Source organism: Ranitomeya variabilis, chromosome 1, assembly GCF_051348905.1.
Source record: "Ranitomeya variabilis isolate aRanVar5 chromosome 1, aRanVar5.hap1, whole genome shotgun sequence".
Classification (NCBI taxonomy): Eukaryota; Metazoa; Chordata; class Amphibia; order Anura; family Dendrobatidae; genus Ranitomeya; species Ranitomeya variabilis.
In genome coordinates, this window is record NC_135232.1 from 780446387 (window position 1) to 780459994 (window position 13608).

At 42.5% G+C, this 13608-nt stretch overlaps 1 protein-coding gene across 21 annotated transcripts in view; it reads left to right on the top strand.

Moving 5' to 3' along the window:
* Nucleotides 1-13608, top strand: part of ADGRL3 (adhesion G protein-coupled receptor L3) — a 1249649-nt gene that overhangs the window by 1022451 nt on the left and 213590 nt on the right. For 6 of the 21 annotated variants that reach the window (XM_077272336.1, XM_077272326.1, XM_077272362.1 and 3 more), the window contains one exon: nucleotides 2599-2616. The exons of 7 other annotated variants lie outside the window; for them this stretch is intronic. In XM_077272336.1, coding sequence (XP_077128451.1) covers nucleotides 2599-2616 — 18 coding nt within the window. Of the gene's footprint in view, nucleotides 1-2598; nucleotides 2651-3153; nucleotides 3289-13608 lie in introns of all 21 variants that reach the window. 8 more of the 21 variants (XM_077272389.1, XM_077272399.1, XM_077272417.1 and 5 more) reach the window with 2 other exon arrangements.

Here is a 13608-nt window from a genome sequence, read left to right on the forward strand (position 1 = left end):
TAGTTTTGTAACTTACCTTAATCAGAGTAATAATATGAACAAGGCCTTCACGTCAGTTTTCGGAGGGCAGCGGTTGGAGTTCCTGGATGTCCTGGTGGAAATTAAGGACAATAAGATCTGTACGTCGCTTTATCGTAAGCCAGTAGCAGGTAACACCATGTTACATTTTAATAGTTTCCACCCAATGCATACAAAACGCTCTTTGCCCTATAGTCAGTTTCTGAGAGTGAGTAGGGTTAATAATACTGATGAGGGTTTTGATCGGCAGCTAAATGAGATGGAGACTAGATTCAAACAAAGAGGGTATCCTGATAGGGCTTTAATGACAGAAAAGGAAAAAGTGAGAAGTGAGAGGAGTTGCATAAGCAAGAACGTAAGGAAGGTGCCTTCTAATAGGGTTGACGTAGAGAGAAGGTTTACCTTCAGTTTTCAATACAGCAATATGGACCAGCAAATCAGATTAGCCATTAAGAAAAATTGGCATATCTTAGGTCGGGACAAGGAGTTGGCTGAGGTAGTGTCTAGGGGTCCCCTCATAGCGAATAAACGGAGCATCAGACTAAGGGACAAATTAGTGAGGAATCGAGTAGTTAAGTCAAATCAGAAATGGCTGAACACCGCTATCCCCAAAGGTAATTTCAGGTGTGGGCATTGCCCTTGGTGTAAGCAACATGTAACTGACCGGACTCTTCATATAGGTGCAGTGAAGCACACGGTTAAAGATTTCATCACATGCAGGACAGATCACGTAGTATACGTTGTTTTCTGTCCTTGCAGGTATTACTATGTGGGAAAGACGATCCGGCCACTATATGTTCGTTTCCGCGAGCATTGCAAATCGATTGTCTCAGGGAAAGGTGTTCCACGGTTAATTACACATGTTAGGGATACACATGGCGGTGATGCAGGGGTCCTCTCCTTCACCGGGATTGAGAAAGTCAGTCTGCCGGCGCAAGGAGGTGATCTGGATAATCTGCTCCTCAGATGTGAGACGAGATGGATTCTGCGCAGTGAAGCATTGGGGCCACTAGGTTTCAATGACCGTGTGGATATGTCGATATTTCTTTAATGATTTGCTGCTTGGAAAAATATGACATATTTGTTTTTTGGGTTTTTTTTAAGAATTTTTTTGAAAAGATTTTTTTTTGTTTTTGTTTGTTTCTTTGCTTTTTGCTGACGTTTATACCGATGTTGGGGGGTAATTTTGTGAATATTATGGCAGAAGTTGTGCATTCTGCAGTGTCTTGCGTGCTGTTGGTAGCGGTGAGGGTTTAACCCTTTATGCTTTCTAAAGATTAACCCTTTATGCTTTCTAAAGATTAACTGTGGTTCCTAGAATAACTTTAAATGTCTGAATATGAGCAATCTAATCACCCAGAAGATCTACTCTGAATGTCTCTGACTAAATATCAAACAATTAACAGCAAAGTCAGCCCTTTAAATCCTAGTAAAACTTAGCATTTATTAATACACCTAAAAATAAAAACATAATACAAAATTGTATACATAAAGTGCTCATAATTAACAGTGCACTAGATAAAAAATGGCACAATTTCACCCAAATTGTTAGCTGGCCCTCAGATGCTGCTCCATATACCAAGAGACCAGATGATGGGGAGAAAGGACATCAAGACCAAATAAACGACATAGGGGGGAGTGGGGAACACGGGGGCCTCTTTTACCCTGTCGTGCCCTCTGCAGTCAACTCCCGCCCTTACAAGGGCAGTACCCAAGTGTGAGCCTATTTTTCAGTGCCCCTGGTCAGATATAGCCTCCCTGAACAAAAGTGTGTATCTTCCCTACGCGTTTCCCCACCCGTTTGGGGGGTTCATCAGGGGAAGTTTAACCGGGCTAAAGAAAACCGAACGAAGTCACCTGCAGTGGCAGGGTATGACCTCTCTGTATGCCGAGATACTGTGTATAAGAAGACCATTTTTTCTTATGCTAAGTTTTACTAGGATTTAAAGGGCTGACTTTGCTGTTAATAACTTTAAACGTCTCCAATCGTCTGCTCTGCTAAAAGGTTTTGTTACCAACTAAGGTTGCGTTAATGGTTTTAAGTGTCCTTTTTAAAGTATATGTATGTATCGTTTGGTTTGTGGGAGGGGACGCAGTGGTGGGCGGTGTCATGGCCGGCACTACATTTCCACTGTTTCACCTATGCACAAGCTGACCTGTAGAAGCGCAAAGCACAGCGCGAAACAGCTGTCGTCTCTCGCCTGCTCACACGGGCTTTGGCTCTCTCTCTTCCCCGGCCATGTGTTTTAACTGGATCGTGTTGCAATAAAGGACTAAGAACGTGAAAGATTGGTGAGTGCCCTCATTTTCTTCTTTTTCATTGCTAAATATATTTATTGATTTTTTTTTTTTATTTGATACTTTAAGATGATGCAGACCATGGCACAAACCCTCTTTTTTTAGCGCTGCATCGCTGCTAGTTAGTAACATTAGTCACTATTTTTAAAGATTTATTAATTATGGTTTATTACTCTTTACAGTATCCACTAGAACTACTCATATTCTGTTACAAATATTCCAACTGTTTGAGTAAGCTTACTTACTGTTTTTTTCTTTCCTTTTCTTCATGCTGTCGCTTAGAGCCCTTCAGAGAGACAAGTATGGGAGTAAAACTAAATTTTGCTTATCAAATGTAATTCTTAATTGAATTTATTATATTTATTAAACATTTACCTAGCATTACATAATTGGTGGACCTTTTGATGATATTTTCTTTAGTCATTGCTGTATTTTCTGGTACCTTGTGTTTTATGCAACTTAATTTACAAAAGGTTTTATTTATTTTTATTTTTTTCAAAGTATATTTGCTTGTGTAATTCATTTATTTATTTTTTCATTGATTTCTATAAGGTACCAAACCATACAGCAAAAATTAAATCAAAGAAAAATATTTGTGTTGTTGGTGTAAATGAAGCAGTGTGTTTCATGTTAATTAGATTGTTTAAAGAGGTTCTAAAGTTTTAGCAAACTGAGCATTAATAAAACTTTTTAATTGACTTCTCTTAAAAAATAATTGGTCTCCGTACTGAAGTTCCATAGCTGTACAGATAAGATGTACACATTGTTTTTCATTTAGAGGAACAATTACGTTGTGTGTCAACAAGAAGTTTTACCTATTTTAATGCTCTTTTACAGGGTTCCAGATGACAGCTAAAATGATTGCAAATGAAACTAAACAATGTCGACACGGTGATGTCTGCAGGTTGCCAGAATGTAGAGTACATGATATTCTCTAAAGGTTTCAGTCAGTTTATCAGACATCAGCCTAATGTAAGCGCTGCAGTTTGTCAGTCTATAGTGTAGTGTAAATGCTGCAGTCAGACCACAGTCTATGGCTACATTTACACATCCAATGTACGAGTCTGTGTGCTGTCTGTTTTATAAGTGGCCTGTAATATATGTAATTGATCCATACACACATCAGTTTTAAAAACAGATCTGTGTTATTGGTCCATGAGTCTCAGAGTAGGCTTTAATCTCATTGGTTTTCAATTGTAGAGACTAGTGATGAGTGCACGTGCTGGGATAAGGTGTTATCAGAGCATGCTCGGGCGCTAACCAAGTGACTTCGGCGTGCTCGAATAATATGTTTGAGTCCCCGCGGCTGTTCAACAGCCACAACACATGCAGGGACTGCCTAACAAACAAGCAATCCATGCATGTGTTGTGGCTGTCGAACAGCCGCAGGACTTGAACATATTTTTCAAGCATGTCGGTTAGCAAACAGCATGCTCGGATAACATCTTATCCAAGCACATTTGCTCATCAGTAATAGAAAACCTTCAAAAATGGATGAAACACTGAAAACATGCTTTTTACTCCACTATTCCATCTATGTTTCATCCTTCTTCACTGATCCATTGTTAAAAATCAATGGATAAATAAAAGGTCAGACAGTTTACCTCTGTCAATTTTTAAAAATGGGAAAAAAAGCGGATTACACAGGAGAGGATGTCAAATGCGTGAATGTAGCATAACTCTGGTCTGTCAGTTTAATGCATATATTGTGATCCAGTTTGTTCAGTCAAGTGTAAATGCTTTCATTATCTCACATGTAAAGTTGCTTTGTTTTATTATTTTATAGCGAAAAAAAAAAATTGCTCCTAAATTTCGACCCTTACCATTAAAATTGTATATATGCACTTTTTACTAATTCATTAGAACCCCTTTAAATGTTTATTTTATTTATGAAAAATACTATTTTGTTATGTATTGAAAACTAAAAATTATGCACTGGAAGTATGTCTTTATGAATATCCATTACGTACGTTTATCGAGGTGTGAAAATAACATTGTTATTTTCATCATGTTGATTTACGTTACTCCATCAATAATTCTATCAAAGGAAATGTGTACCCTGGTATGCTTTTATACTTACCTTTATGCTTATTTTTATATTAAAACAAAAGCTAAAGTAGTAGTCCAAGACACCGTCCGGCACTGCCTCTCCACTGATGGTTTTTTCTTTGTCGACAGGACAGACTGCAACGGTGACATCATGACTACAACGCAAATCACTGCTACTGCCAATCATTGACATTAGTGTTTTTTCCAATGCAGGTCTAACAGCTCAGTGATTGGCTTCAGCAGTCGCTTGTGCTCAATGGTGGAGGGGCAGCGCTGGGCCTGGAGAGGGCAAATATAACTTAGTTTGTTATTTTCTGTAAGAAAAAAATTGCCAAAAAAATAAATTCCATATCACAGACCACACCTATAGGATACATGCACACTTTGAGTATTTGGTGAGGTTTCTTTTACCTCAGAATTTGTAAGCCAAAACCAGGAGTGGGTGAAAAATACAGAAGTGGTGATGTGTTTCTATTCTACTTTTCCTCTGAATTTTCTACTCCTGCTTTGTGCTTGCAAATACTGAGGTAAGATACTGACAAAATACTCCATATGTGCACATAGCCTTAAAGGGTGTTATATAAAGGAATTTATAGAAACCTAGATAACTTGGCAATTGAAAGTAGATTTGCCAACTAAATATGTTGCTTTATGTCAGGTCAGCATATTAAAGCTGCAGGCCCATAATCATATTATCAAAAATCTGACAAAAAATGTTATGGAGTTTTGGAAGTAGGATCAAAGAAAGAATACTGTGAATTTATAGTTATGAATCTTCTTTATTCATGAGGGATTGATCCTCCCATCTCCTGACCCTCAGGAAAACTGTTGTTATAATTAAGAGTAGTAAACACCGCATTGTATTTTGCTGGCCAGAAGGCACAGGTTTGTTGCACATTTTGCCCAATGGAATTCTTGTAAACTGCTGATTTTCTCTGCAGCACGTGAGATGTATTAAATCTCATTCAAGTGGTTCAATGTAGTGCAGTTCAATGTAGTGCTCTTACACTGTATCTAAAAATACTGGCTTAGGCCGGTTTCACACGTCAGTGGCTCCGGTACGTGAGGTGACAGTTTCCTCACGTACCGGAGACACTGACACACGTAGACCCATTAAAATCAATGCATCTGTGCAGATGTCATTGATTTTTTGCGGACCGTGTCTCCGTGTGCCAAACACGGAGACATGTCAGTGTTCGTGGGAGCGCACGTATTACACGGACCCATTAAAGTCAATGGGTCCGTGTAAAACACGTACCGCACACGGACGTTCTCCGTGTGCAGTCCCTGTGCCGTGCAGGAGACAGCGCTACAGTAAGCGCTGTCCCCCCCACATGGTGCTGAAGCCGCCATTCATATCTTCCCTGCAGCAGCGTTTGCTGCATAGAAGATATGAATAATAGTGTTTAAAAGAAAGATCTATCTGTCAACCTGTGCGCCCCCCCCGCTGTTCTGAAAATACTCACCCGCCTCCCTCGCATTGTCCTGTCCTGGCCGCACCTTCTACTGTATGCGGTCACGTGGGGCCGCCGATTAGAGTCATGAATATGTGGCTCCACCTCCCATAGGGGTGGAGCCACCTATTCATGACTGTAAATGAGCGGCCCCACGTGGCTGCATACAGTAGAAGGTGCGGCCAGGACAGGAAGCAGCAACAGCCAACGAGGGAGGCGGGTGAGTATTTTCAGAATAGCGGGGGGGCACACAGGGGGTGAGGGGTGCAGGACAGATAGATCTTTCTTTTAAACACTATTATTCATATCTTCTATGTAGCAAACGTGCTGCAGGGAAGATATGAATCGCGGATTCAGCACCAGATGCTGGTACGTGTGGTACCCAGCACGGTGCGTGTGGTACCCAGTGGGCATACGGGCGGCACACGTGTGCCACACTGATGTACACCAGAAACGTAGGGGCACACGGACACGGATAATTCCGGTACCGATTGTTTCCGGTACCGGAATTATCTGGACGTGTGAGACTGGCCTTGACACAGTGACTTGTTACCACCATCACTCTTCCTCAACACCTGTGGCAGACATTCGAGTTCTCTCCCTCCCTAAGATACGCCCCTGCCATGCTAAGTAACATTAGAGTGACTTGTCAGTGCAAAATCTTGCACTATACCCATGATCCAAAGAGTTATGATGTCCCACACATTCAGGGGTAACTTGAAAATACTGTAAAATCTTCCTTAAAAAAATTCTATTCTGAGGGATATAGCAATCATCCCCTGATTTTATCTTGAGAACAGCAACTATAATATAGAGTAGAGTTGAATTATACTCAAATTTTACAAAAATCCGTATTCTACAGAATTTATAATTTGCTCCATGCAAATTCAACAAGATGTCAGCATTTTTGCTGAACCACAGAGGGCCAGGTAAAGGTTTAAAAAATTTAAAAAAAATTAATACTCACTTCACTGCTCACCTACCAGCCCCCGCCACTGCATGCTCTTCCTGTACGATCCTTGCCGCCTGTTTTTACCGCTACCTTTTGCTTAAGCTCAGTGCTTCTTCACTGTGTTGGGATGTCGTGACGTCAGGACGTGCACTGCGCCCTTACGACAGGCACTCTAGGACTTTTATTGTGACTAAGCACAGAGACATCCTGGCCTAGTGTAAAAACGCTGGACTTACAGCGTGCAGCAGTAAGAAGAGACATAGAGGACCTTACTGGGGACAATGAACAGTGAAAGTGAGTGGTGTGGTGAGTATTGGTCGTTTTTTTTCCTCTACATTTTTTATTATATTGTGGAATACCTCCATACACTAGAGAATAATAATGAACATACAGTTCACAGAGAATAAATTCACTGCAAATTGAATTTCCCACTGAAATCTGGCAGATTTGTCGAATTTGAATCCAGCCTGATCGGCTCATCTCTATTAGGCTACGTTCACATTTGCGTTGTGCGCCGCAGCGTCGGCACCGCAACGCACAATGCAAACAAAAACGCAGCAAAACGCATGCACAACGCTGCGTTTTGCGCCGCATGCGTCCTTTTTTTCATTGATTTTGGACGCAGCAAAAATGCAACTTGCTGCGTCCTCTGCGCCCGGACGCGGGCGCCGCAGGGACGCATGCGGCGCAAAACACAAGTGCGATGCATGTCCATGCGCCCCCATGTTAAATATAGGGGCGCATGACGCATGCGGCGACGCTGCGGCGCCCGACGCTGCGGCGCAGACTGCAAATGTGAACGTAGCCTTAGAGAGTGTGGAGGAATATTAATCACATAGCTGTAGAAACCACACAATCTGTAGTATTTATGTCTTTCATCACATTGGACTTCCTTTTGGGCTGTAGAAGAAAAGAGTTATTCAGAAATCAAGCTAGTGAAGACAGCAGCCACCTAGCTGCTCACATCTAGTATGTATTAAGAATGTAAGGAGTTATTCCACGTCTGCCAAGTTAAGAGCAGACTTTCAGGTTTTTTGCCCAAATTTTTCAGAAACACAATCTGATGCCTCATTTAAGGCCGGGGTCACGCTAGCGTATAGTATCCGATGTGATATGCTAATGACACTCTACACTGCTATGAGCGGGAACTGAGTGTCTCTGTGTTCTGATCCTCTCTCGCATCAGCGAATCGCAGCACCCGTGCGGAGGAGACAGAGAAAGTAATTTCTCCATCTCCTCCATTGCCGGCATCGGGCATTGCCGGCATGTTGTGAATGTTTTCTCATGGTAAATCGGCATGAGAAAATAATTGCGTATCTGAGGTGCCCCATAGAATAATACTGGTCTGAATGCTACGTTGTTTTATCGCATAGCACTCGGCAGTGTTATATACTGTGAGCGAGCCCTTAGAGTTAATTTCCTTTTTTCAAGGGTGCACCACTCCCCTACCTCCAGGTTTCCTGATTGCTAGGAATTGGACACTCCTGATTGATTGATGAATTGATTGATTGGCAGTTCTGGAAACAGCATCATCAGACTGCTGGTCTGAACTGCACACTTCTGATGCTGTTACATGAGGTAACTTGTCTCTACAATATCGGAAACTCAGTGAAATGAAGCTAGTTGAGATCAAGAGATTACATCCTGCTTCAGCAATCCCTGCCAGCTTCAGTGGAGTGCTTACAAGCTCACTATGAAATAGCTTGTAAGCACTGTGCATATTTGACAAAAACTGCTAGACAGCAATGGCAGCTTGTTCCCTTGGCAAAAAAAACCCGCTAAAATCTAGAGTAAGAAAATTAAAGGTTTAGTGATAATGGGGCAACATTTTAATAAGTAGATTGCAATATTGCATAATTTTACAAGCACTTTGAATATTTACGCATTTTAGGAAATGGGAATAACCCTTCAATGAGCATGGAGGGATGGAGTTCATCCATTTGTAAGGGATGTACATCCATAGCTATTATTGGAAAACTTTTAAGGTTGCCACTTGAGGTTTGAGGTTATATTACCTAAAAGAAGAACTGAGAGAGATACTGGAAATGAGCATTATGTACAAGTCAAAATAAGTCTTAAGGCGTACCTTAAGGACAGTTTGAGTTACACTGACCTGATGACTACTTCCATTTGAGACTGTAACAAACATTGATGTCAATGGGCTAGGGATGTCTGCAATAGGAATCTGGTTACATGACCATGAGGCCCGAAGTATTGCCCAATAGTTTGGCTGTCAGTGATAGGATCCATTCATCTGAGAAGAACCCAGTCAGGGATCCTTATACAATCTTTGCTCAGCAGCACAATACCTACCTAAAGTGACAAGCACCATTAATAAATGGGTCCTAAAGTGCGACGAAGCATACAAAATAAAGCTCTAACTGTATGAATGTAGATAGGGATATGTCAGATACAGCGGTGATCATGTAACGCTGTGCAGATAGTTGCATTAAAGGGGTTTTCCCATGAACAAAAGTTCATTCTAATCAACAGATCTTGGAATAATGATAATTTCCACAATTGGATGTGTTTAATAAAATGTTCCTGTGCTGAGATAATCTTATAAATGTGGCCCTGCTGTGTACTGTGTAATGGCTGTGTTTGACCATAAAGGAACATGATCTGATCATACAACATCTCCTGGGCAGCTGGAGAGGACATATACGGACAGGACAGCATGGGATCGCAAATGATTATTATTACTCTACCAAGATCTAATGATTAAAATTAACTTTTGTTTGTGAGAAAACCCCTTTAAATGCAGGTTCACAGGTTAACAGATAATGTGCCCAGGCACATAGCCTGGGCAAGTGGGCCCAAAAACTGAAACATTAAGGGAGGTCTAAAAATCAAGAATTTGGGTAGATAGTTTTAATGACATTCCAACCCTAACAGCATCTTTAGGTAAGATAAGGATCTCTCTATATATGTAATTATGGTAACCAGTAAAACAGATAAATGTGCTAAAACAACTCTGGATCCAAAACATGGAATGTGCTTAGTGATAGTCTGCAGAGTTTTTTTGATCAAATTGATTCTCATAAACCAAGAAAAAAATGTATGGTTCTAGGGCTCTGTATCTGCAACCCCGTGAGGAAAGTGACTTATTTTTGTTTCAACAACATAGTCATTTGAAGGTTTGTTTTTAGCGAGATGAGTTACATTTATCAGTGGCACAGTTTTTAAAATAAATAATTTATTAACTAACTTTGATTAACTATTTATGGTGAGACATTTTTAAAAAAGAGCAATTCTGCCATTGATTTTTGCAGTTTAAAAGATTACATGCTACACAATTAAATGTTACCTTTATTCTATGGCTCATTACATTATGTCAATACTAAGTTTATATAGCTTTATTTATGTTTTATTACTTTTGCACAATAAACAAAATGAAAAAAAAACACATTGTTTTTTGTGTCATCATATACCAAAAGAAATTACTTTTACATTTTTTATTTATTGGTACCATTTTGTATGAATTTTTGATCATTTTGATTACAGTTTTTGTTTCATCATATTAACAGAAAAAAACAGCAACTCTGAATTTTCCAATGTTCACCATGAGTTAATAAGTTGTAATTGGCATATAGATTTTATTCTGTTGGTAGATATGATATTGCATACCAAAATTATACTTTTTATGTTTTATACTTCATTTTAAAAGACCTGTAACTTATTTTATTCTTCTGTAAAAAGTGCTTTATGAAGGCTTTTTTTGTTGTGGGAAAGCTGTAGTTTTCACTGGTGCGATTTTGGGCCACATAGAACATTTTGATAACTATTTAATTACAGGCCTCGCAAAGGTATGTTAAACTCCTTTGATTATGTCATTGCCTTCACTACGACATTCCTTGGGTTAAATTAAAGGGAACCTATCACCCCGTTTTTTTCGGTATGAGATAAAAATACTGTTAAATATGGCCTGAGCTGTGCATTACAATAGTGTAGTTTGTGGACCCCGATTCCCCACCTATGCTGCCGAAATACGTTACCAAAGTAGTCATTTTCGCCTGTCAATCAGGCTGGTCAGGTCGGATGGGCGTGGCTTCTTCCCCCAGATATTGCGTAGTTTTCCGTTGGTGGCGTAGTGGTGTGCGCATGTCCAACGTCCCCAATCCTGCACGGGGGGGTGAAAATAGCAGCGATGTCCGTTATTCCATTGGTGGTCGGTGGGCGCGGCCATCTTCCTTTGGCCGCGCGTGCGCAGAAGCGGCGCTCTGCTGGCCGCGGCTTCAGGAAAATGGCCGCCGCGATCTCCATCTGCGCACGCGCGGCATCCCGCGGCCATTTTCCTGAAGCCGCGGCCAGCAGAGCGCCGCTTCTGCGCACGCGCGGCCAAAGGAAGATGGCCGCGCCCACCGACCACCAATGGAATAACGGACATCGCTGCTATTTTCACCCCCCCGTGCAGGATTGGGGACGTTGGACATGCGCACACCACTACGCCACCAACGGAAAACTACGCAATATCTGGGGGAAGAAGCCACGCCCATCCGACCTGACCAGCCTGATTGACAGGCGAAAATGACTACTTTGGTAACGTATTTCGGCAGCATAGGTGGGGAATCGGGGTCCACAAACTACACTATTGTAATGCACAGCTCAGGCCATATTTAACAGTATTTTTATCTCATACCGAAAAAAACGGGGTGATAGGTTCCCTTTAAGTTAGCTGTTTTACTGATGAAATTTTTTATCAAAAGCCCTATATTAAGAGTTTCAGTTGGGCTCCAGCAGCTGATTGCTCGGGTACAGAGACAATACTCATGCAATCAGCATGATCTATATATTTGTCATGGAGCACTAAATAACAATGTGAAAATTTACATGATGCAACATGAGAAACTCATAGATAATGTTTGTACAGCTTAATTGGCTTTCAGAGACTGACTGTTAAGGCCCCGTCTCACATAGCGAGATCGCTAGCGAGATCGCTGCTGAGTCACAAGTTTTGTGACGCAACAGCGACCTCAGTAGCGATCTCGCTATGTGTGACACGTACCAGCGACCAGGCCCCTGCTGCGAGATCACTGGTCGTGTCGGAATGGCCTGGACCTTTTTTTGGTCATTGAGGTCCCGCTGACATCGCTGAATCGGTGTGTGTGACACCGATCCAGCGATGTCTTCACTGGTAACCAGGGTAAACATCGGGTTACTAAGTGCAGGGCCGCGCTTAGTAACCCGATGTTTACCCTGGTTACCAGCGTAAATGTAAAAAAAAACAAACAGTACATACTCACCATCTGTTGCCCGTCAGGTCCCTTGGCGTCTGCTTCCTGCTCTGAGCCGCCGTAAAGTGAGAGCACAGCAGTGACGTCACCGCTGCGCTCTGCTCTCACTGTACGGCGGCTCAGTCAGAGCAGGAAGCAGACGGCAAGGGACCTGACGGGCAACAGATGGTGAGTATGTACTGTTTGTTTTTTTTTACATTTACGCTGGTAACCAGGGTAAACATCGGGTTACTAAGCGCGGCCCTGCGCTTAGTAACCCGATGTTTACCCTGGTTACCCGGGTGCTGCAGGGGGACTTCGGCATCGTTGAAGACAGTTTCAACGATGCCGAAGTCATTCCCCTGATCGTTGGTCGCTGGAGAGAGCTGTCTGTGTGACAGCTCCCCAGCGACCACACAGCGACCACACAGCGATGCTGCAGCGATCAGCATCGTTGTCTGTATCGCTGCAGCGTCGCTGTGTGAGACGGGGCCTTTAAGCTTCTCCATTATTCTCTAACATAGTCATGTCAACTCTGCAGGCATCCCCTACCATAGCTCCTAACAGTTTTGGATTAAGTGGGACTGTCCCTCTAAGTCAGGGGTTTTTCCCAACTTCCACTTACTCTCTCTGTGCAATGTCTTCTCTCGGCAACTTCATTGCTGCTCCTCCTCAAGGGTGGGGCCCGAATATTTGCGTGGAACATACTTACATTAATTAAATAAGCCATTCTCTATTTTGTGATCTGGTCTCCCTGGGAATCAAACCCACAACCTCTATCACTGCATGCAGCAGCTAAAGCAATGCGCAGAATATATAAAAGACACACTGGCGCTGAACTATTACCCAAGAACTAGCTGCAGGCACCTGGGCAGGTTGTGTGCAAACCCCTGCCTAACACTGATAAATCAGTGAACAAAGATGCCGCGCTGATATGAGGAAATGTGACTGTAGAGTGAATGAACCTCCGTCACCTACCTCACTGTTGCAATCTGGCGTGTCCACTAAGTAGGCAATTGGCTGCTGTAATAATGTCCTCCATGATGTGAAAGGGGGTGGCAGCGCCTACAGTGCACAAATGCAAAAGGGATCGTCCTCCCGTGATTGCAAATTCCCTGTACGCTCGCCGCTGTCAGTATCGGCAGGCAGCCACGCCGATGGCGCCGCCGAGCAGTTGCGTAGCGAGTTGGGGGCGTGGCTAAATGGTGACATCACCTGTCCGTATGACGGACACTAGCAGGGGCCAATCCCGACGCGTTTCGAGGGAACCGTCCCTCTTTCTCAAGGTATGGCTCCCCTGCCGTTGCTGACTCTTTTATAGCCATGCATCCTATTATTATGTACAGCATGGAACCGCCCTCCACCAGAGAACGCTTGCATAGTTAGAAGGCAAGAGTCTGCCCACTGACAAACCCCTCAGACAACTCACTGGAGGATAACTGAACCCTGCACTAATACTAGTGAAAAAATACTGATAATGCCACTCTCACACATGTGTGATACCACTTAAAGGGAACCTGTCACCTGAATTTGGCGGGACCAGTTTTGGGTCATAAGGGCAGGGTTTTCGGGTGTTTGATTCACCCTTTCCTTACCCGCTGGCTGCATGCTGGCCGCAATAATG